Below are 26,310 nucleotides of genomic sequence, written 5' to 3' on the forward strand. Positions count from 1 at the left end.
TATCTATTGTAGAACATTTCAATATTCACAAAAAAAATCTCCTTTCACTGACAGTTGATAAAATAACCTTCAATATTCCCATAATAAATTATTTGGAATGGTTAGTTCAATGCTCTACCTGTATTCCAGGCCGTCTTGGAAATAGACCAATAATCCGAATTATTTTATTTTTTAACCCAACCTGACCTGAATATTAAGAGGGCTTATGGCCGGGATGAATTAACTCCTATTGTTCTTAAAAACTGATCCTCTATGCTATCTCCATGAACAAAGACATGGACAGGGAGGCAAATATAATGAAAGAATCTACCAAAATATACACCATGACGGAGCCTTTACAGACACCTTGCATAAAGTAGGAGCTCTACCGCAAACAACAGCGCACATATTGTGAAGCAAACGACCCCTCTTGGATGAAGTAGGAGCTCTGTTATGAACATGCACGCGCATACTGTGAGGCAACAAACGACGCAAGGCTGTGAGATCAACAATAAACACTACGTGAGAATGCATCCCTCTACTTCATTCAAAGAACTCGAGGATGCTAATAAACAACATAATGTATCATAACTGACTCTCAATATTGGAGAGAAACTTCCTGATCCCTTCTCTTTGCGTGATGATGAGTTGGTACATATTTCAAAACTACCGGGCCTAACATGAAAGCATACAAGTCCTTAGTTGCTTATGATTACTTTGTTGCCGTTCATGTGCATAGGTGGACTATGGGGGGGCTTAGCCCCCTAAAAATTTTCAGTAGCCCTCTCAAACTCATATACTCGTATTTTTCTTGTACATTGTAAAAATAAAAATGTTACTTTGCAGTTCGGTGCAAACAAATGTGTCATGTTCCATAAAGCGTCACTGACACAAAGAGACGCGAATATAGCGCCATAAGCCACATTCCAGTACGAACCATATGTGCTCGTCATCCTTATGAAACCTATTGACAATTCAACCAATTAGTAGGTTATCTTAAATTAAGAATTAAGATTTAAACGTGAATTAGGCTTTTTCTCATGTGAGTGTCCCAGTTGCAGGAGGACTTACTAACCAGTGGCGGAGGAGTACATGACTCAGGCACTTCTGTCCGAGGTCGGAGGTCGCCATGAATGATGACGCGAAGTAGCGTCCGCATTATTATAGGTGTTATCCTTTTTTTTTTTTTTTTTTTTTTTTAGATAACTAGAAATTGATCATTTGTAAGCCTTCTTCACACATAAATAAAGAGGTGAATAGAATGTATGAAGCCAGGCAAATAAGGGTAGGTTAGGTTTATATCTTTTAATAAAGTGACGCTTGTCGCTGGCACTGTGTTGTGCTTCTTTACATAAATCTAAGAGACGTGGGTAGGAGCGTCTCTCTGACTCCCTCACTCGTGCCCCGCACATATCCCATATACTATATAGCCTACAGCAGACTAAGGTAAATTGTATATTTTTATATAATGTAAATTAAACAGTTTTGCACCTCACAGTTTCATACGGATTTATCAGCGATATTCATTTCAGTGTCGTTTTCGTTTTTGTTTAATTTCTATTAATATATAACTTTGATAGTCATTACGTGCACCCGAGCACTTGTATTTCTTATAAGCCTGTCTCTTTTTAGCAATACTTTTTCATTTTCTTTATCAAGCCGCTTTGGGCGAGCCTGGTTTGGGGGGCATTTGTCCTTAAATGGGATGTAAATATGAATCATCTTATTAAGCGTATTTTGAAACATTTCCCACATCTGATCTACAGGTCTTTCGTTTAATTTTGCCTCCCAATCTGTAAGCTGAGTTTTAATGAAATCAGGTATTTTAGAAACACAATTATCTATTCTAAAATTTGTTAGCAGTTTGAATCTAAGTTGTGATCGCTATTTGCAATAGTTTCACCGACTCTACATCGGTTATCATGCTTTCGTGGTTAGTGATCAAGAGATCGAGTAAATTTCCATGTCTCGTGGGTTCTTTTACATGCCGAACCAAGTAATTGTCGCAGAGAAAATCTATCAAGCTACTACCTATATGGCCATTTTCTAGGGCAGTGGTTCCCAAACTGTGGGTAAATTACCCCAGGGGGGTGGTAAGAAATTTCCGGGGGTAATGGTGGGGTGACAATATATTTATATATATATATATATATATATATATATATATATATATATATATATATATATACATATATATATATATATATATATATATACAAAATAAAATAAAATAAAAATCAAGAAAACATTGCGGTACCCGGCATTAGGATTAAGGTTAACTCAGTACGTATAGTTGTAAAACTAGAATCTAGGGTCATCCAATCGATGTCAGTAAAATTGAAGTCACCCATTATCAATAAGTCCCGGTTGCAGAAACTAGACAGTTCTTAAAACATCAGTTTGTCATCTACTATGATAACGTCTTTGGCCTATATATTACACCTACATTAATTTTTTTTTCCCATTTGTTAGGGTTAATTCTAACCACAAACTATCATATGCACCCTGTTTCACTTTCTCTAAAACACACGCCTTCACGCCGTAAACACCTCCGTCGCTTTCGTCGTCGTCGCGGAACCAAGAAGAGGATTTATGACGAAAAAAGGAAACCTGGTTTGTATTGTAGGGGTGGGGAGTGATCCTGAGTGTCCGAAATTATATCTCTGCAGTGCTAGTCAATTGTATTAACACGGAATTAGCACAAATTAAAGAAAACAACGATCCGAATGCCAATCACGAACCAGAGCCATCTGGCGTCAGTCTGTCGAACCGCGATGTAAACAAACATTCCCGAAACACGTGTATCAATAACGACAAAGAAGATTTTCCAGGATTTAGTAAGTATGAAAGCAGGAACTTAAGTCGATTATTAAAGATAGAGAGGGATATGAGCAAAAATAGGATATGGTGGGAGATTGAAATTATGGACTTAAGAAAGGATATCATTGGAATAATGGACTGCTTACCACAAGCAAATCACGAAATTTCTTTTCTAAGAAAAACCAACTTGGATCTTACAAACGAGATTAAAGAAATAAAAAGGGATATAAATGAGCTGAAGAGTGATAACGAAAAGAAGAGAATTAATGATAACAATAGTGAAAACTTAAAGAAAGAGGTGAACAATAAAATACAAGAAATTACGGAAAAAATCGAAGAGAACCTAGGTGAGGAAAGTATCCAGAAAATTAAGAAGTGGAAGGAAAAGATTGAAAATAAGGAAACTGCTTTCAAAGAAATAGTCAAGCAGCAAATGCAGGATAATGCAAAAGACACAATTATCCAAGTGATTAATGAAAAAGCTCATTGGGTGAGAGATACAGTAGATAGGAAAAAATGTATTGTGGTATATGGACTAAAAGAAAAACAGGGATTGGCGAGGTACATGAGAGAAAAAGAGACAGTAGAAATCCTAAATGAAATTCAGGGGGAGACCGAGAAGCAGGCAAAGACCTGGACGAAACATATAGAATCGCTCGCCATTCTAAGGATAGAAATCGACCTCTGAAGATAAAATTAAGGTCACAGATGGTAGTAGAAGACATATTTGAAAAAGTAGGCAACTTGGCAAGGAGTGAAAAGTACAATAAGATATGGATAAAAAGAGAAATGAATACTGAGGAATTAGAAAAAGAAAAGTCACTAAAAGAAGGAAAGGAAAAAAAAACTCGATGAGAACGGAGACAGAAAGCAAGGAATTCCATTGGAGAGTAATCGACATGAGATTGAGGAAATGGCACACCAAAACGAAAAAAAAAAAGAAAAAAAAATATGGAAGAAGAAAATTAAAAGTGGCCTATACTAACATTGACGGATTAATTTCAGGTCTGAACGAACTCAATGATTACCTGCTAGAAGAAAAACCAGATATAATGGGATTGTAGAGACTAAACTAAGAGGTGAAATACCATCCATCGATATTGGACAAGGCCAATATAATTACTGGATAAAAAACAGGGACAAGAAACAGGGAGGAGGAATCATGTTCTTAGCCAAGAAAGATTTAAACGTGACAAAAATTGCGGAGGGCAAAGGTAATGTTGAACTGATCATGATAAAAGTTGAAGGCAAGAATATGAAAAGTAGAAAGTTTGTGGTGACTTATGTGCCCCCAAAAACGAACGCTTGGAAACAGGACGAACATACAAAAATGCTAGAAGATACAAGGAAATCACTAAATGAGATACTAATGGGCAGGGGTAATCTGGTAATTATGGGGGACTTCAATTGCAAAGAAATTTGTTGGGATAACATGACAGTGCGAGGAGACGACTTGTGGGGTAATGTACTGCTGGGCATGACCATAGAATACACTATGGCCCAATGGGTCAGCGAAAACACCAGATACAGAAGCAATGAAGAGCCGTCGAAACTAGATTTAAAATTTACAACAGAACCTGAAATTGTGGACAAAATCCATTACAAGACACCTATTGGAAAGAGTGACCATATACTCATCGAAACTGTACTAAAGGAAGAAATAGACATGGAGAGAAATGAAAAGCATAGGAAAGGAAGATTTATGTACAACAAAACGGACTTTGCAAAACTAAAGATATTCTTCCGGAATGCACACTGGGAAAAATTCTATATGGAAGAGACACAAGTGGATGAGAAATGGAATATCTTAGTGGAAAATTACAATGAAGGGGTAAACAGGCATGTACCAAGACAAAAGCGAGAGAGTACATCAAATGTTGGTTCAACAAAAGATGCAGTGAGGCAAAAGACAGAAGGGACAAAGCTTGGAAAAGGTGGAGAAAAGATAAAAAAAACCTAGTAAATGGCAAATTTATATAAACTATAGAAATGAGTATGTTAATGTGAGAAGAAAGGAGAAAAGGAACCATGAAAAGGATATTATAGATAAATGCAAAGATCAACCCAAGCTATTCTATCGATATGTGAATGGTAAACTTAAAAACAAACAGGAAATGGTGAAACTACGCCAAGGAAAATAGAATACACAGAAGAATTAGAAATGGCCGAAGTCATGAACAATCACTTATCTGTCTTCACCAGAGAGAAAATACAAAATTGGGACAAAGATAATAACAAGCAATCTCCCCACATGAGTGAGTTTACAACAACACAAAAAGAAATATCAGAACACCTATCAAAACTTGACGTCAGAAAATCATATGGCCCAGATGGAATGGGACCTTTCGCAGTAAGCAAATTGATACCAGACACCGCCAGATTTTGTAATTCTTGCCGGAAATAAATACTTTTTTGGGCAAGTTTTATAAGCTTACAGAGGTGTATCGTTGTACATTATTGTGTCTGAAATTTAAGTAAATTAATTTCATGATTGCAAACGGCATATAGCATTGTTTGAGCCTCTATTTATAATCACAGATGATATTCGTAAAACAGCCTATAATTGTATCAAGCCAAGCAATTTGTCATTTTCTACCGACTTCAATGGACGTATACTGATATATACTTTCATTTGAATGCACCAAGCAATAGGCAAATCCATGTAATGTATCGAAAATATAATTTTGCATCGAAGACTTAATTTTTTCGGTACGATAAACTTTGTCTTTCTCTTATTTTTTCTTGAATCTGACGTGCAGTTTGCCACGGCACACGTAAAATTAGTCATATTTGTTTGAAAATAGCTCCCAGCAGATCTAAGAGGCTATTCTTTACAAAAATGTCGTTAACTTCGTACGTCCGCCACCACTGCTGTTATTTTCTATCTCACTGATTATCTTCATATACAGGACGTGACAGTGATATCCATTATTTTTCAACACTCTCAGATAAAATACACAAACCGAAATCAACATCCTCTTATTTTTACTGCTCATAGTTACTTCAGTAAAAATAATTACCTATTTTTAGTTTTACCTTATAATTAAATTAACAAAGCCTTATCATACACCAGTAAGTAAAACTTATAACATTATGAGTCATGTTTTTCATTTTAAATACATCTATGCAGCAATTTTTGTATCTTTTTTTAAATATCGGTTTCCAAATTAGCTAAGTCACCCCTTTGCCTCGTGAAATCCGAGACAATTGAAAATTCTAGCGCTAATAGGAATCTACGAGCCTGACTGCGAGAGGTCCCATTGCAAATTGGATTCTAAAGGAATGCAAAGAACTAACAGACAAAATACACAACATAATAAATAGCTCACTCAAAGAAGGAAAGATACCTAAAGGCTGGAAAAATGCTAACATTGTACCAATAAAAAAAGGAAACAAGGAAGAACCCACCAATTATAGGCCAGTATCACTAACAAGCACTATAGCCAAAATTTGTGAGAAAGTCATCAAGAATAGATGGGTTCAGACAAGGAGGATCATGCACCATAAACTTAATATGCTTCTACTCAAGACTAATAGACATAGTGCAAGAAAGAAATGGATGGGCTGATTGTGCCTTCCTAGACGTGCAAAAAGCTTCTGGCAAAGTACCACACAGAAAATTACTAAAAAAAAAAAAAAAAAAACTGGAACACATAGAAGGAATAAAAGGGAACCTACTAAAATGGATGGAGGACTTCCTGATTGGTAGAAAGATGAGAGCAGTGCTCCGAGAAAAATATTCAGATAGGAAAGAGGTAATCAGTGCAGTACCGCAAGGATCTGTATTGGCACCAATAATGTTTGCTATTCATGTGAATGACATGGACGAGGATGTGAAATGTTACATGAGCTTCTTTGCAGACGACGCCAAACTGTTAAGGAAAGTAGAAACTGATAAGGACTGTGAACCACTGCAGGAAGACCTGAATAAGGTACGGAACTGGAGTAAGAAATGGGAAGTGGACTTTAATACTAAGAAGTGTAGCATAATGGAGTTTGGAAAAAAGCAAAAACAGAATATCAGGAAAATATACAATTGAAACCAAGGAGGTAAAGAAGGCAGGATCCGAAAAAGATTTGGGGGTAATTATCACAGACTTGTCCTATGATAAACAGATTAACAAAATTGTCGGGGAGGCTTACAACTTGCTAAGATCAATAAAAGTGGCATTTGCATACTTGGACGAAGACATGATAAAAAATATATATATATATTGGTTACATTGATAAGGCCTAGACTAGAGTATGCGGCGACATTGTGGTCACCCAGTACCAAAAAGAATATAAAGAAAATAGAAAGAATCCAGAGAGCAGCAACAAAAATGGCATCTGCACTTGCAAACCTATCATATGAGGAGAGATTGGCTAAACTGGAGTTACCGACGCTAGAGCAAAGAAGAGAGAGAGGTGACCTACTGACCATCTACATAATCATGAAAGGCACAGAGATACTCGATAGAGAGGACTTACTAAACTGGGACAAGAAAAACACAAGAGGACATGGAAAGAAAATAAAATAACATAGTTACAGAAGAGAACTGAAGAAAAACAGTTTTCCACATGGAGTGGTGGATACTTGGAACAAACTGGATAATGAAATAGTATGCGCAAAAAACATTCATGAGTTTAAAAGCAAACTAGACACTGCGAGATACAAAGGCGGGATTCCACGAGTATAGCTCCCCTCCCCGCAAAATACAACTAGATAAATACAGGCATAAATATTGCTTTTAACGTACAACAGAACACCCCCCACCTTTCTTGTGGTTTCTATCCTGATGAAAGTGTTTAAATCCCGCAATATTAAATTCAGCTTCAAACTCTCCACCACTTAACCGTGTCTCGGTTATCCCTTTCATTATATCATATCGAGATTTTCGCTTTTGACATACGCCTGTGTTTCTTGAAATTTGTTCCTAATACTACGAACATTAAAGTACATGGTTTTAAGAAACTCGTGATTATTTCATTTTGACACGTTTTGAATTTCAACATTATGCCTTACATTATAATTTTGTTCTTTATTGACACCTTGCTTTCTGTTGATATTTGGTCCTTCACTGACATTCAATGCCTCATAGACATTTGCCCCATCACGGACATCTGGTCGCTCACGGTCATCCGATATCTTATCACCTTGCTTCCCTACGTCACCGCGTTCCACACCGGCATCCCGTCGTTCATTGACATTCTGAGTCGGTACTCCATGTTCACACAACCTTCACCAGCCATTTCGCTCCTCCTCTGGGAATACAAACGGCAAAGAGGAAGTATAAATCAAAAAAAGAAACAAGAGCGGTCACTAAATAAACTAAATAAACGAAGCTTACTCTGCTTACCTTATACTATTACTCCTACCTTTGGAGTACAGTAACAGAAAACTGTTTTGATTCTAAATTAATAGAACACTACACTTTATCTTGTACCTGTAACTGTATAGCGTTATACGTATACAGTTACATAAACACAACACAATCACTATTCGGTCGGAGTTTTCCCTTTTGGCATACGAAGGCAACGAAGATTTTTTTTCCAACCTTGAGATTTGTACAATCAACAGCTGAACAACTGTGTGTCCTTTTTTCGAATTAAAAATGTAAAGCAAATCGCAAAAAGGTTCCGTAAATCTAGAATGATCGCTGTCACAACATCACGGCGAATGTTTTGCCAGTTACACCACGTGCGCGCAGGTTTATATATGTAAACATTGCAAGGGTATAGGTACGACATTTCGCTTGTTACAGCTTTATCAAATGCATAGTAGTAGTGATAAAATTTATTATTTTTATAAGACTTGTCGGCAACAGCCAATTTCACACAAAGAGTCATGAACAGATTACGAGTAAAAACACGCAAAGAAAGAAGGACAGAGGCAAAGATGGAAACACGTGCAGAGCCTGAGATAAAGATAGAAAAACCGAACAGAGAATGAGGCAAGGCCGGAGACACGAGCAGAGACAGAAAAACGAACAGAAAATGAGGCAAGTCTGGAGAAAGAGAAACGGGCAGAGAAAGAGGCACCACGGAGTGAGACAGTCATGGTCAGAGACTGGGACACGGATGGAGACAGAAACAGACATAAAAACTGCCAAAGGCGCGGATAGAAACATGGACAGTGACAGATACAGACAAATAAAGATTCATAAGCTAAGACACAGACGGATATAGAGACACGGATGGATACAGAAACACACACAGAGGCAGGACAAAAACAGAAACACGGACGGAGAAAGAAACACAGACACGAAAAGAGGTAGTAATAGAATCAAATACGAGGACAGAGACATGAGCAGATACAAAGACAAAAAATACATACAGAGACAGACACGGACAGAGAAATGGAAAGAAACAGACACGGGCAGAGAAACGGAGACAGGCACGGACAGAGACAGAAATTTTAACAGAGAGACATGGACAAAAATAGAGAACATGTTTGAAATACGAGTAAAGACACGGAAAGACAGAGACACAGATGAGGACAAAGACATGGCCATGTACAGGGGCTTGGACAGAGAGACAGAGACAAGGTAAGGAGCAGGAAATGAGAGAGACTCGGATGGAGAATGAAACACGAATAGCGGCTCGCATTGAAACAAGAACAAAAAACAGACATGGAAAGAGGCATGGACAAAGACATGAAAAGAAACAGACAGATTAGCAGACAAACATGGAGAGAGAGGGGGGAGAGAAAGAATGAGAGAGAAATACAGAGGCGTGGATAGGCACGGGGAGAAAAAGGACACAGCCACAGAAAGGACACGGGCACAGAGACGACAAGTGGTAGAAACACGGGTAGAGGCAGAGGCATGATCAGAGAGAAGGAAAGAAACAAATAAACGAACTGAAAGGAAAAAAAAAACACGGACAGAGACAGAGACGTGGAGAGACAGACACAAAGACCGAACAGACACCCAGAGATAGAGACAGACAAATACACAGACAACAACAGAGACGGTGGCGGCGCCAGGGGGGGGGGGGCTTGGGGGGGCTTTAGCCCCCCTAAATAGTGGCCAGCCCCCCCCATTAGCCCCCCCAACTGAAATGAGCAAATTGAAAATTTAAAACACTCATTGAAATAATTTTATTAAGTGGAATTTTTAATTGCCAGGGCTAAAGATTTGTCAGCCATCAGTGCTAGCCCTACCATTAACCCCCTCCCCTTCTGAAATGAGGATGATATATGTGTATTATCATATTACTATTAGCCCCCCAAAAAATTTGCTCAGCCCCCCCCCCCCTTAGCCTCCCCAGCTAAAAATTCCTGGCGCCGCCGCTGAACAGAGACACGGAAAGACACAATATTTCGTATACACAATGCATACGTATTCAGTTATGCGCATTGCATTTCCATTTGTTCTTACTGAAGCATTATAATCAACTGATCACACGTACCTACAGAATACACAAGCTTCCCCTCAGTAAATTCACACAGACTCGACATGCACATGAGTCACCCAGCAAGGAATCAAAACAGTAGACTAACTTACATATGATTCCAGCTGCAATGAGCCGTAGGGATGTGTCCGGGACTTCGCAGTTTGGGAACAACGGTTGAAGAATATAATTGGCAAAGGTGAGTGCAATGATGGTATTTCCAGTGGGCATAATGATCACCAAAGCTACCCATAAGTACAGGAATGCTGGGAGAGGTCCAAAGGCCTCGCGGATGTAGGCATAGTCGCCTCCACTTCGTGGAACCATGGTACCTGTACATCAAGATGGTCAGTATTCATTCTCACACCGGTGATGATTGATGATTGATGATTGATGATTGATGATGATGATGATGATGATGATGATGATGATGATGATGATGATGATGATGATGATGATGATGATGATGATGATGATGATGATGATGATGATGATGATGATGATGATGATGATGATGATGGTGATGATGATGGTGATGATGGTGATGATGATGGTGATTATTGCGGAGGTGGTGGTAATGATGATGATAATAATAATGGTAATAATGATGATAATAATAATAAATTAACTTGTCTAAGATCAACGCTCAACTTTTTTATTTCCACTTTTCCTGACTACCGATTGGGAGTCAATGCAAACGTCCGCATGGGCGGTGACTGCGTAAGTTTTAACCATTCAGTATTTTACGGAATTCCGTGACATTCGTGTGATGCAGAGCAGGGGTTCCCAACCTGGGGGGTATAGGTAGCCCCAGTGGTACATTTGCACTTTTCAGGGTTCACATTAGGTCTGAAAGAATAACCACTACTGTACAATAGGCGATGTTGAAATTTCCATTCTGATTGCATACTGTGTGTGTGTTTTTATTCCTCATTTTAGTAGTCAAATATTTTACTAAAGGTATAGGAAGAGTAGGGTGAATATAATTTATTTTTCACTATTTTGAAACTTCCCTAGGCACCTGTCCCTGTATATACCGACTGAGACAGTGATCGTTCTGTTGAAGTCTATTACCACCACTCATCACCCTTCCAGTGATCGTTATATATAATTATAAATATATAATATATATATATATATATATATATATGTGTGTGTGTGTGTGTGTGTGTGTGTGTGTGTGTGTGTGTGTGTGTGTGACAGTGTGTGATGGATCAAAATATTTCATAGATTACCAAAGTTTAGTTTACTGAAGTTATTAGTAAAGAGAGAGAGAACGAGAGAGAGAGAGAGAGAGAGAGAGAGAGAGAGAGAGAGAGAGAGAGAGAGAGAGAGAGAGAGAGAGAGAGAGAGAGAGAGAGAGAGAGAACGAGAGGGAGAGAGAGAACGAGAGGGAGAGAGCGAGAGAGAGAGAGAACGAGAGAGGGAGAGAGAGAACGAGAGATAGAGAACGAGAGAGATAGAGAACGAGAGAGAGAGAGAACGAGAGAGAGAGAACGAGAGAGAGAGAGCGAGAGAGAGAGAGAGAAAACGAAAGAGAGAGAGAGAGAGAGAGAGAGAGAGAGAGAGAGAGAGAGAGAGAGAGAGAGAGAGAGAGAGAGAGAGAGTGATCGTTATATATGATTATCAAAAATATGTATGTGATGGATCAAAATATTTCATAGATTACCCGAATTTTGTTTACTGGTGTTATCACTATTAAAATTCTTATGCAGTTTACATATAGAAATTTCAAAATAAAATAATATCAAAAATCAAAATATCAACTCCATCGTTTTTTTTTTTTTTTTTTCTTAATCTTTGAGGGTACACGAAAGTCTATAAACATACCAAATTGTCGGGAACTCCTGATCTAGTCATTAGGCATTTTATTTGTTTATTTGTGTAATTATATGTTTACAATTTGAGACTAGTCTGCACTCAAAGAAGAAATCTCATCACCTGATATCTACTATCCTTTCTTTCAATAATTTGCCTTAAATTTTTACTACTTTGATATCTACTCTTTTGACGCGATACCGTCGCCCTAATTATCGGCGAAAATACATCACTGCAAATATCTGCTGGAATTTGGTGAACCCATTTTCGTTAGGTTTGAAATTAAAAATGGAGAGGGTAAACAGTAATATTTCCCCTTCCATTATACACTCTATACATTCAGCAACATAAATAATGGCGGTAGCTCTTAGTTTAATGGAATACAGTACGTGTATCTGTCACCAGGAACAAATTCATAAACCTGACTCGGCAGAAGCCTGGGGGCCCTGCAAAGTTAGGAGTCCTCTCTCTCTCTCTCGTTCTCTCGCTCTCTCCTCTCTCTCTCTCTCGTTCTCTCCTCTCTCTCTCTCGTTCTCTCTGTCTCTCTCTCTCTCGTTCTCTCTCTCTCTTTCTCGTTCTCTCTCTCTCGTTCTCTCTCTCTCTCTCGTTCTCTCTCTCTCTCTCTCTCGTTCTCTCTCTTCCTTTTCTAATACAAAAATATTCATGGAATTCTTCAAGAGACCTTCGAAATGGATATAGGTCTATGTATCAACCTAGTACTTCCGATGGTTAGTTGACTCGGGTATGGGTCACTTGGTTTTGTCAAGTTGTAGAGGAATGATTGAGGTATTAGTATTTTATGGTCCTAATGTTGAGTGTAGTGTAATTGTTGTTTGAGGGGCGAATAAGAGAATAGATGGTTGTTCCGGGGAGTTTTGTAGACCGGGCTTTCTAATAGTATATGTTGTACTGTGAGGGGAACTCCGCATTGGCAGGTATGATGTTCGTTTATTTTCATGAACTGGATATGTACGAGGCAAGGTCTTGATCTTCAACATGCAGTGCCGTTTGAAAACATCGGTTACACTGACGAGAGGACTGCCGTGGGCGAATGTGGGGCTTGATTGTTTTTAGGTGGTTTGTTGAATGTTGTTTACATCGTCTTTTCCACATGTATAGCACATTGTATCATGCTATAATGGGGAGGTATAATATTCCGTTTGTGTGAATGGTCATTTGCAGTCTCGGAAGAAAGGTGGTGGAATGTAGTTGTGTCTCGAAGGTAGTCGTTTGCCATATGAATCAATTTAGGTCAGTGGTTGATGTGGCCAGATGATAACAGTACTTAGATAAGAATAGAAATGGTGTGTGTTGGAGGAGGATACTTTTTGTATTTTTCCCATATTTTGGGGGTTTCAATAGTGATTCTTGATACTAGGGCTGAATCAAATACTATTATAATTACGATTTAATTGTATTTAAATATTTTCTAATTATTTGTATTTGTATTTATATTTGCGACACTGCTTCTGACCCAGGGCAGTGGACAATATGCAGGGATGACCCGTCATCCAGGAGGTGCCAAGATAAGAGGGTGGGAGGAGGGTGGAGGGGAGTGGAATATGTAGGGAATGGAATGGGTGGGAGTGGTTTCTATGACTTTTTCTTTTTGGCTACCCCCCGTGTAAGGGGGAAAAATCTTTGGTATATGTATGTATGTATTTATACTTTGGCACCCAGAAGAAGAAAAATAAATTTATATTTGCAGTCGTATTTCAAGAGGATTAGTTTATCAGGGCAAGCATCTTCAGAGAGACAGACAGAAAAAGAGACAGAGAGAGCTAGGGAGAGAGACAGACTGACAGACATATAGAGACGGACAGAGATTGCGAGATAGAGAGAGACAGGGAAAGAGACAAGGAGAGAAAGAGAGACAAAGAGTGAAGGAAAAAGGCAGACAGAGAGGCAATCAGAGATAGTGGGAGACATACAGAGACGATTACAGAAATAGGTAATGAGGCAAGGAGAGAAACAGACAAAAAGACAGAATGAGGGAGAGAGGCAGAAAGAGAGACAGAGGCAGACTGACAGAAACAAAGGGAGGCAGAGAGATAAAGACAGAGAAAGACATATACAGAAATAGTGGCAGGCAGAGGGAGAGGAGAGACAGAGACAAGTAAACAGACAGACAGAGATAGAAAGAGACGGAGAGAGAAAGAGACACAGGAAGGGAGATGGGTAGATACAGACAGACATACATAGACAGAAAAAAATAGATATAGCGAGACAGAGACAGGGATAGGCAGACACAGAGTGAGGGAGAAAGAGGCAAAGAGAGAAAGACAGACAGCGAGACAGAGTGAGGGAGAAAGACAGAGAGTGAGATTAAAACTACTGTTTGCATTCCAACCCTGTCAGTTACAGCCTTAAGTTGGCATCGATGAAGACAAAACCAGCATAAGTACAAAATGACCTCGTCTTTTGGTGCCTACATGCCCCGGGTAATTGATAGCAAATCCATCAACAAACAACACTGCAGTGGTCAAGACTGAGCTTGAAATGTACCTAGAGAAAGGTGTTGTGCCTTTTGTTGTTTACCCACTGAAGTATTGGTGTGAGACACAAAACTTTGAAATCCTGAGGCACCTTGCCAAGAGTATTCTAGTCTGCTGTGCAACGAATGCACCTTGTGCGGCCAGTGGTTACCAAAGCTGGCAGTTTTCACGCTCTTGACCAAGCTCAGAAACCTTCTAAGCATTTATGACAATAAAATGCAACTGTAATATATATATATATATATATATATATATATATATATATATATATATATATATATATATATATATATATATGTGATGTAAGCGGAATAGGAAACACAGGAGTCTTAGTCTTGAGTTTATTCCTGACTAGTTTCGCAGGTATGCTTTTTCAAAGGAATATGTGTACAAACGGGCTGTGGGCATTATATACATGGGGTGGACCTCACCACCTCTCCGAGTTGCCATAGTTGGTGGCGAATGTGAACATCACATTGTGGTTCACGTAACAATGAAGACATTTTTACAATTAAATATGATAACACTAATACCAAAGAAATTATTAATAGAAAATGTAACAATAGTAGTGAAAACGATGAAGATAAATATTTAATAATATTAACAATAATAACAAAATTGATAGTAGCAATACAGGAAATAATAACAATAAAATAAAATAAAAGTAATAATAAAAAACTATAATAAAAATAAAAATGATAATACTAATAACCAAGAAATAGTTATTAATAGTAATTATGACAATAATAGTGAAAACAATGATAATAAAAACGAAAACTTAAATAAAATTTAAATAGTAACAATAATAATAACAATAATAATGATCATGAAAGTAATAATAATAAAGATGGTAATAATAAAAATAAAAATAAAAATGTAATGATAAAATTATAAATATAATGATAGAAATAATAAATAATAGTTATAATAACAATGATAATAATGATAATAGTGTTGAAAATGAATAGTAACAAATAGCATTAAAAGAATAAATCATGATAAAAAGTTGGGGCAAGGTAGCATGGAGGAACTTCAGAGTGAAAGGAAGAAAGCTGGGGAGGGTAGGCCGAAGTGGGAAAAAGGTATCTACTTAGGGTCGGGTGGTCTGGGAAGCCATTCTTGGAGGGCAAGTGTCGCGGTAGATTTTGTCCATTTCGAGTCACCAGTTCTCTTGTTTGTGTTTTTGTGGTTGGCAATGTAAAGTGATTCAATTATTTTCCGTTGTTTCTTGTGTAGTCCTTTAGCTAGAATGGTGGAACCCTCCCAGTTAGGCAAATGTCCCTCTGTGTCAATGTGGTTAACTAGAGCGTTGGTTTCTCGGTGGTGTCTAATGTCCGCTTTGTGTTCCTTGAGTCTGTTGTTAAGTCCTCTGTATGTCTCTCCGTAGTATGCACAGTCACATCCTTTGCAGGGAATTTTGTAAACGATGCTATTGTCACGGTTCGTCTTGGTTCTGTTGGTGGTCAAGTGTCCTATTTTCTTCCCTGTGTCATTTACTATGATGAGTCCTGTCTGTCTCAACGTTTTGGAAAGCATGTGAGAGAGGCCAGAGTTAGGAACCACAAGGTATCGTAAATTTGTCCTCTCTTCACATCCTTTCCTCTGTCTGATTTTAATGGCTTTCCGTAGTGACGTCCCTAACATGCCCTCTGGGTACCTTAGGTTCCTGAACGCAGCGGTTACGTATTCAATTTCCTCTTGTAAATACTCTTCGCTGCATATTCTAAGAGCCCTAAGGTAAAACCCAATGATAACCCCTGATTTGGTCTTCTCGTCGTGTGCGCTAAAATAGTGGATGAAGTCGTCTTTGTTTGTCGGTTTACGGTATACCTTGAACCTAGCGCTGCTGTCCGATCTGATGACGACAGCGTCTAGGAAAGGTAGGGAACCGTTGGTCTCTTCCTCTACTGTGAATTTAATTCTTTTGTCCACGTTGTTCAGTTGTTCCAGTATGTTTCTTGTGTCGTTTGTTTTGTGTGAAATGAAGACACAAGAAACATACTGGAACAACTGAACAACGTGGACAAAAGAATTAAATTCACAGTAGAGGAAGAGACCAACGGTTCCCTACCTTTCCTAGACGCTGTCGTCATCAGATCGGACAGCAGCGCTAGGTTCAAGGTATACCGTAAACCGACAAACAAAGACGACTTCATCCACTATTTTAGCGCACACGACGAGAAGACCAAATCAGGGGTTATCATTGGGTTTTACCTTAGGGCTCTTAGAATATGCAGCGAAGAGTATTTACAAGAGGAAATTGAATACGTAACCGCTGCGTTCAGGAACCTAAGGTACCCAGAGGGCATGTTAGGGACGTCACTACGGAAAGCCATTAAAATCAGACAGAGGAAAGGATGTGAAGAGAGGACAAATTTACGATACCTTGTGGTTCCTAACTCTGGCCTCTCTCACATGCTTTCCAAAACGTCGAGACAGACAGGACTCATCATAGTAAATGACACAGGGAAGAAAATAGGACACTTGACCACCAACAGAACCAAGACGAACCGTGACAATAGCATCGTTTACAAAATTCCCTGCAAAGGATGTGACTGTGCATACTACGGAGAGACATACAGAGGACTTAACAACAGACTCAAGGAACACAAAGCGGACATTAGACACCACCGAGAAACCAACGCTCTAGTTAACCACATTGACACAGAGGGACATTTGCCTAACTGGGAGGGTTCCACCATTCTAGCTAAAGGACTACACAAGAAACAACGGAAAATAATTGAATCACTTTACATTGCCAACCACAAAAACACAAACAAGAGAACTGGTGACTCGAAATGGACAAAATCTACCGCGACACTTGCCCTCCAAGAATGGCTTCCCAGACCACCCGACCCTAAGTAGATACCTTTTTCCCACTTCGGCCTACCCTCCCCAGCTTTCTTCCTTTCACTCTGAAGTTCCTCCATGCTACCTTGCCCCAACTTTTTATCATGATTTATTCTTTTAATGCTATTTGTTACTATTTATTTTCAACACTATTATCATTATTATCATTGTTATTATAACTATTATTTATTATTTCTATCATTATATTTATAATTTTATCATTACATTTTTATTTTTATTATTACCATCTTTATTATTATTACGTTCATTATCATTATTATTGTTATTATTATTGTTACTATTTAAATATTTATTTAATTTTTCGTTTTTATTATCATTGTTTTCACTATTATTGTCATAATTACTATTAATAACTATTTCTTGGTTATTAGTATTATCATTTTTATTTTTATTATAGTTTTTTATTATTACTTTTATTTTATTTTATTGTTATTATTTCCTGTATTGCTACTATCAATTTTGTTATTATTGTTAATATTATTAAATATTTATCTTCATCGTTTTCACTACTATTGTTACATTTTCTATTAATAATTTCTTTGGTATTAGTGTTATCATATTTAATTGTAAAAATGTCTTCATTGTTACGTGAACCACAATGTGATGTTCACATTCGCCACCAACTATGGCAACTCGGAGAGGTGGTGAGGTCCACCCCATGTATATAATGCCCACAGCCCGTTTGTACACATATTCCTTTGAAAAAGCATACCTGCGAAACTAGTCAGGAATAAACTCAAGACTAAGACTCCTGTGTTTCCTATTCCGCTTACATCAACCTGTCAGAATGTCTCAATATATATATATATATATATATATATATATATACACACACACATGTAAACTTGAATTAAAAAATGTGTTTGTATTTTAAATTATTTCAGAAGTATTTGTATCTATTTTTGGAATCGGGAGCAAAATATTTGTAGTATTGTATTTTCAATCATGACATGAAAAAGTATTTATATTTGTGTTCTTAATTATAACGTGAAATGTGTATGAATTTCACACCAAAAAAATCAGTATTTGATCCAACCCTGGTTGAAACATAGGTTTGCCCTAAGTGTCGACGTGCTTGATACATAATGCGCGGTGGGTAGGAGAAGGGATTTCTTTGGGTGCAGCCAGTCGTCTACTTACGATCATTTGACTTATACATTTTCTAGTTACGATGGGTTTTGGCGACTAGGGAGAAAAAAAGAAGAATCCCCTAGATTCTAATTTCACGGGGTGGCGCACATAAGTGCCTGTGTGAGTGTGTATTTACCTAGTTGTATTTTACGGGAAGGGGAGCTATGCTCGTGGTATCCCGTCTTTATATCTCATTTTATCTAAACTATTTTTAAAAAGGAGGTACAGTGATGGTGGCCTGGCTGGTGAGGTTATTTAATGTTTGCTGGAGAGAGGGTAGAGTGCCAGAGGACTGGAGGAGTGCCTGTATAGTTCTACTTTACAAGGGAAAGGGGGACAAGTGTGAATGTAGTAGTTTCAGAGGGAAGCTTGTTAAGTGTAGTTGGGAAGGCTTATGGGAGGATCTTGATTGAGAGGATTAGGAGAGGAACAGAGGGAGTAATTGGTGAGGAACAGTGTGGATTTAGGACGGGTAGAGGTTGTGTAGATCAGATCTTTGTGGTAAGACAGATATGTGAGAAAGCTATAGGAAAGGGGAAGGATGTTTTTTGGGCTTTTATGGATCTGGAAAAGGCTTAGGATAGGGTAGACAGAAAGGCACTGTGGGAGGTTATGCAGATATTCGGGGTAGGAGGAAAGCTTCTAGGAGCTGTCAAGAGTTTTTATGAGAGTAGTAGAGCTTGTGTCAGGATTAGAAATGGAGAGAGTGAGTGGTTCGAGGTAAAGGTGGGACTTCGTCAAGGATGCGTTATGTCGCCCTGGCTGTTCAACTTATACATGGATGGGGTAGTGCGAGAGGTAAATGCAAGGGTAGTGGGTCAGGGATTGGAGATGGTTAAAGAAAATGGAGAAAAGTGGGAGGTGAGCCAGCTGTTGTTTGCGGACGACACTGCGCTTGTGGTAGGATCAGAGGAGGGACTGAGGAAGTTGGTGACAGAGTTTGGGAGAGTATGTGATAGAAGAAAGCTAAAGATAAATGTGGATAAAAGTAAGGTGATGAGATGTACAAGGGGTGAAAGTGGCAGTAGACTGGAAGTGAGCATTAAGGGAGAGCGACTGGAGGAAGTGGATAGTTTTAGATACTTGGGTGCAAATGTGGCAGGAAAAGGTGGAGTGAAGGTGGAGGTAGAATGTAGAGTGAGAGAAGTGAGTAAATGCCTTGGTGGATTGAAGAGTGTAGTGAGGAATAGACATTTGGGAATGGATGCTAAGAGGAGACTGTATGAAGGAGTGATTGTGCCAACAGCACTGTATGGGGCAGAAACATGGAACATAAGAGAGGAAGAGAGAAGGAGTTTGAATGTGTTTGAGATGAGGTGTCTGAGAAGTATGATGGGGGTTACTAGGCTAGATAGAGTGAGAAATGAGGAGGTAAGGAGGAGCACAGGGGTGGAAAAGGAGCTGGGAGATAGGGTTGATGAAAGAATATTAGGATGGTTTGGACACATGGAAAGAATGAGTGAAGAAAGACTAGTAAAAGAGGTATGGAAGGTAGATGTGGAGGGAGTGAACATGAGGGGACGTCCTAGGATGAGGTGGATGGATGGGGTGAAGGGGGCTTTGGGGAAGAGGGGAATGTCTGTTGAGGAAGGACGGGAGAGGACAGAAGACAGGGGTGAGTGGAGAATGGTTGTATATGGATGATGTTGTGATGCATGAGGTGGAATGGGTGGGGGGATGGGGGATGATGTATGTGTGAGCAAAATTTGACGCAGCCCGAAGGGATTTCTCCCTGTCTTCTCCTTTTATGCATGGGGGGACGGAGAGGGGGGGTCGCCGATTTAATGAAGCGGCCTTGCTGTGGATGTGCTGTGTCTTGCGACACTGCTTCTGACCCAGGGCAGTGGACAAGGTGCAGGGATGACCCGTCATCCAGGGGGTGCTACGATAAGAGGGAGGGTGGAGGGGTGTGGAGTGTATTCAGGGATGGAATGGGTGGGAATGACTTTATGCCTTTTCCTTTTTGGCTACCTCCCTTGTAAGGGATAAAAAGCCTTGGTATATGTATGTATGTTTTTGCACACACTACTTTCTCATCTAACTTGTTCCAAATGTCTATTACTCTGTGAGGAAACCTATTCTTTTTCAGATCTCTTCTATAGCCGTCTTTCTTGATTTTCTTTCCGTTTCCTCTTGTATTTCTTCCATCCCATTTTATTAGATCCGTGTGTGTGTGTGTGTGTGTGTGTGTGTGTGTGTGTGTGTGTGTGATTCACCATGGTCTTTGGATCACGTGTTGGGCTCGTGATCAACAGCTATTTACCTCCTGGAGGAGATCTCAGAGCTCGTATATGACCGATCTATGGGTAATGCTGTGACCTTACACGCGCACACACACCCAACTCCCCGCCCACGAATTAGAGTAACGACTCGCAGCGCAGCGATACTGAAATTATTTCAGCCCTGGGCGGGATTCGAACCCGGACCTCCGAAGTGGCAGCCGGGAACTCTACCAACTGCGCCACGGGTTGTGTACGTGAGTTTTGGTGTGTGTGTGTGTGTGTGTGTGTGTGTGTGTGTGTGTGTGTGTGTGTGTGTGTGTGTGTGTGTGTGTGTGTTCCCATATTCAATAGTCCAAATTATGATGATTCCTGTATTGTATTCGCGGCGCGGCCGAGCCGACGGCACCTACCGCCACCATCCCAGTCTTAAAACGCCCATTATCGACTTGGGAGCGTTTTGATTTAGTGATGGGTTTTCCGGAACCTAAACACATCGTAAGTCGAGACGCGTCTCTTACATTAAGGCTGCGCCTGATCCAATGGGTATATGGACTGGGGGATTCACTTCTCTAGTTTAGGAGGAGAGTGGTTTGATGGAGCTTATTGGGGTGGAGAAGTGTGTGAAAGTGATGTAGTCCATTACATCTTCTGTGGCTTCTCCTAAAGAACTGTCTTTTCTTGGGTTGGTATGGTGCTGGGGTAGGTGAAGGAGAGGGTAAAAAGGTTTGTGGGATCTTCACAAAGGTAAGGGGATGAGTTAGGAGTTCTTGTGGGACAGGCGAGGGGAGTGTAGGAGTTTATGTAGGTGGTCTCTCTTGGTGTGATATTTTGGATGGAACTACTGGGAAGGGGGTTGTCCGACGGACTGTTATGTTTCTGAATAAGGCTTGTCTTTGGGTTTTTCTGAAACTGATACGTTCCGAGTCTGAGATTTGTCTTTTATTATGTTGTACAGTTTGAGGATAATGCAGGATGATCTTGGTTGCAGTTTGTACAATTGGCTGGTTTTCTGCATGGGGTCACATGTACGGGGGATGAACAATGTACACATACGCCTTCTGGGCAACAGCGTCGTTGTCTGGTGTGTCCAAAGCGCTGGCAGTTGAAACAGAGGCGTAGGTGTAGATGATGTCTCCAATTCACATCTTAGGTAACGTGCGGCTAGATAGGTCAGAATAATAGTCTCCAATGAGAACTATTTTGAAGAGAGGCAAGGAATTGCGTGGGACTGAATTATAAAAGTGGAAGTACAGATAACTCGATGCACCCAATGATTGATTCATAATCTAATTCCAATACACTTGTTCACAACTCTGAATAAAATAATCCATTTATCTTATTAAAATTCATTACAGTCAATAAATATTAAAATTTTCCTTCTGCCTCTAATAGGCTTCTTCCCGAAGCAAAAGAATATCAAGTACACGGATGATCAGGAAAACTGGATCAGGTTCTTTACAATATGAAATTACTTACCCAGTTCGGCGTAGCAGAGTGCGCCAACCATCGAGAAGAGCCCAGAGATTATCCATATAATGAGCGCCATACCGACGCTCCCAGAATACTTTAATACTCCAACTGGCGACACGAAGATTCCGGACCCAATTATGATGCCTACAATGATGCCTATACCGTCCAAAAGACCAAGTTCCACCTTCAATTTCACCCCTTTCGTGTTCTGCTCACTGCAGTCATCATCGTTGCCATCGCCGTTAGCAGCTATAGCTGCCGAATGGTCAGGCTGGAGGGGGGCAGTCTCCGGAGCCCCTTCGGTAGTGGTAGCCATTGGGGGCGATGAGTATCAAATGTTGTTCACTGATTTGTCACCACACGGCGCTATCGGTCACATGAGCACGGACTTATCGAACGTAAAATGTAAACTTAATTTTCCAACACAACACAATATGTACAATCACAAGTTGCCTTTTCGGAATCTTCAGTGTATCTTTTTTTTTTTTTTTTTTTTTTTTTTTTTGCTATATTACACGCTAGAATCTTGAAACACTGATTACAGAACTTCCGAACTTCTACAGCTCAGTTGTTCAGTTCGTAGGGGTTAGGCAACTAAAGATTTCTCGTGTTTCTTGGAAATTTATCACATGATCAAACTCGTTTAAATGCACACATGTGGCTTTGCAAGGATTGTTCAATAATTCCGACCTCCCTTGCTGACACTGCGGTGACGTTTGATCCATACATGTATCCGGGAGGTGAACACCGTAGCCTCAAGTGTAATACTGCCGCAGCTGCAATAGGCACGCAAGTGCTGAAAGAAACCAAGCAGAAGTATAGCAATATTCACTCACACTGAAAACGTGTCTGTGGTTGGCAATGGCCAGGACAAGTTTAGATCTTATGCAACGACACCACAAACTGCATGGGTTTTGGGACTTCATTGTTTTCTTACATCGAGTCGTCAAAATCTGCAACACTCTCCGACCATGGTGTGATTAACAGATGAATATAAATAGGTAGCCGCGGTTGCGGTTTGACAACGAAAAGGACATGATTGAGTGTCAAGAATTATGTCATTTAACATCCAACTCCATGGTGATCGTTGAATAAAAACATCCACATTTCTGGAAACCAAGTTAATGGCGCCTGGAGCCAAACACATTTTTTTTTTTTTTTTTTTTTTTACGCTACAGACATCAGCAGAAACGTCAATAGGTTGTAGTGAGCAGCACAGACCAAAATGCTCCGAGTAGATGTGACCTAAGCCGTCACTTTTGCCCTATGCGTTTGGACAGTTGGTGCACTTAACGTCATTACAGGTAGTCTGAGAAAGCGCGGGATTCGAACCCGCGACTAAAAGAAAGCAAGATCCACACATTTCAAAGTAACTGTTAATGCGTGGGACTAGTATCCACCCTACAACATGGGACCTATTTTGAATTTTATGTTTACATTATTTTAACTTAAACTAGAAACATACTACCAAATACTAAAACAAAGAGATAAAAAAGCAAACAAATTTTTTAGCGTATCAATTGGTTGATAAATAATAGAATAAAGAAATATAAGAAATATGACAAACAAAACAATTGAATAAGAACAAACAAGAATACATACATATATATATATATACCAAAGGCTTTTTCCCCCTTACAAGGGAGGTAGCCAAAAAACAAAGGTATAAAATCCACTCCCACCCATTCCATCCCCACATACTCCACTCCCATTCACCACTCTTCCCTCCCTCTTATCTTTGCTCCTCCTAGAAGACGGGTCATCCTTGCATTTCGTCCACTGACCTGGATCAGAAGCAATGTAGCAAGACGCCAACTCATCCACAGCAAGGCCACTTCATTTCATCGGCGACCCCCTCTCCCTCCGTCCCCTCATGCAGAAAAAGAGAAGACGGGGAGAAATCCCTTCGGGCAGCGTCAATTTATTTCTCATACTCCCTCATCTCCCATCTCCCGCCCACTCCCTTTGATGCACAACAGCATCATCCATACACAACCACTCTTCATTCAACCCCATCTTCTGACTTCTCCTGCCCTTCCTCAACAGACATTCTCCTCTTTCCCAGTGCCCCTTTTACTCCATCCATCCATCTCATACTTGGTCGCCCCCTCATGTTCACTTCTTCCACCTCTGCCTTCCACACCTTTTATCAATCTTTCTTCACTCATTTTTCCGTGTGTCCAAACCATCCCAATACTCATTCATTAACCCTATCTCCCAACTCACTTTCCACCCCTGTTCTCAAAGGATTACAAAGGCGGAGCATGCCGACAGGAGACCTTTTGGTACATATCTAGGTCGGATGCGAAAAAATCATAATTAATAAATAAAAACTATAATAATGTAAATAACAAATAAAATACATAAATAGATGCATATGTATAGTTAAATAATAAACAAACAGGTAAATAGTAAATGATAATAAATTGACATACAGTATAACTAATAGTAAATGAAAATCAAACAGACAAATGATAACAAAACAAAAATAAATAATATAAAATAAACTATAATCATTACAGTATCTTGCTTAGGTGTTTATCTAAATGATTCTTAAAGCTTCGAACTGAACTACATTGCACTACCTGTGCAGCAAGTTTATTCCATTCATTAACTACACGGTTGGCAAAATTGTTTCTACCTACTTCCAAATTGAATCTATTTCCGGACAGTTTGAGACCATTGTTTCTTGTCTGATTCTCATTCAATGTGAAAATTTGGTCACTTTTGATGTCAATTCCCTTTAGAATTTTAAAGAGCTGTATCAAGTCACCTCTGAGTCTACGCTTTTTTAGGGAAAACGGATTCATATATTTTAGTCGATTTTCGTATGATCTATTTTTTATATTTGGAATCAGTTTTGTGGCTCCCCGTTGTACTTTTTCCAGTCTGTCAATGTCTTTAATGAGATTCGGTGACCATTCGGAAACAGCATATTCCAAATGTGGACGAACTAACGATTTATATAGTTTGTTAATGAGTGATGGAATTTTGACGGTCCTAGGACTAGGACCAAAACGTCGGGAATTAAACTTCCCACTTTGAGTCTGGTGTTTACGCTTCTCTGCTTACATACATACATCTATATATACATCTATATATATATATATATATATATACATATATATATACACATATATATACATTTATATACATATATATATACATATATAAATATATACATATATATACATATATATACACATATATACATATATATACACATATATATACATATATATACATATATATACATATGCATATATATATACATATATATACATTCAACAAAAACCCACTGTGTTGGATAAGAAGAAATGAAATAAAATTAATTCCATATATTTCGATCACGGACTGTGATCCTCTTCAGTGGAATACAGAAAGGTAGAGCAAATGGCATGTCTTATATACAATAAAAATAAGGGACAAGGGTAGGACTCAGGTAGCATCTAGTACTTTGCGGGGCAGGTCACCCGCCTTCACCAACGATGGTAACAATTTGTTGACTGCCCAGGTGGTGATGCAGTCAGGTGACCACTGTCCATATGACATATTAAAATTTGGAAATTTGTTAATCAGGGATGATTCTATTATTTTTCTTTTAAAACTGCATTTTGAATTAAAGATAATCTTTGCCTCATTCCAATCCATATGATGGCCTTCCTTGTCTACATGTTGGAAGACAGCGGAATTATGTTGTGCGTATTTAATTGAATTTTTATGTTCTTTCATCCTAGTATATAAATCTCTACCTGTTTGTCCCCAATATACATTGTTACAATCAGAGCAAGGGAGTTTATACACACCTTGATGTGTATAAACATCAGTAAGAACTTCAGTTGGGACAAAAACTGTATTAAATTGCCTTATAATAGATCCTTAAATGACATTTCTCAATTTCTTCCACAGGAAGATATTAAAATTGTTTTTAGTTATCCCAATAATTTGTTTAAGAAAATAGTCAATGTACATCAAAGACCTAGAGAAGAAATACATCAAGGTGTGTATAAACTCCCTTGCTCTGATTGTAACAATGTATATTGGGGACAAACAGGTAGAGATTTATATACTAGGATGAAAGAACATAAAAATTCAATTAAATACGCACAACATAATTCCGCTGTCTTCCA

The 26,310-nt window shown here is 39.0% G+C and overlaps 1 protein-coding gene across 12 annotated transcripts in view; it reads right to left on the reverse strand.

Moving 5' to 3' along the window:
- Positions 1-26,310, reverse strand: part of LOC143023829 (Y+L amino acid transporter 2-like) — a 213,211-nt gene that overhangs the window by 100,827 nt on the left and 86,074 nt on the right. For 11 of the 12 annotated variants that reach the window (XR_012966219.1, XR_012966220.1, XR_012966221.1 and 8 more), the window contains 2 exons: positions 22,187-22,976; positions 10,287-10,505 (listed from right to left, as the gene is read on the reverse strand). Coding sequence is in view for 8 of the 12 variants with exons in the window: in XM_076182459.1 (XP_076038574.1) it covers positions 10,287-10,505; positions 22,187-22,496 (529 nt within the window). In the remaining 4 variants the exon portion in view is untranslated. Of the gene's footprint in view, positions 1-10,286; positions 10,506-22,186; positions 22,977-23,964; positions 23,983-26,310 lie in introns of those variants that run through there. The other variant, XM_076182455.1, reaches the window with a different exon arrangement.

Source organism: Oratosquilla oratoria, unplaced genomic scaffold (genome assembly GCF_046742065.1).
Source record: "Oratosquilla oratoria isolate Oo_2021 unplaced genomic scaffold, ASM4674206v1 SCAFFOLD65, whole genome shotgun sequence".
NCBI lineage: Eukaryota > Metazoa > Arthropoda > Malacostraca > Stomatopoda > Squillidae > Oratosquilla > Oratosquilla oratoria.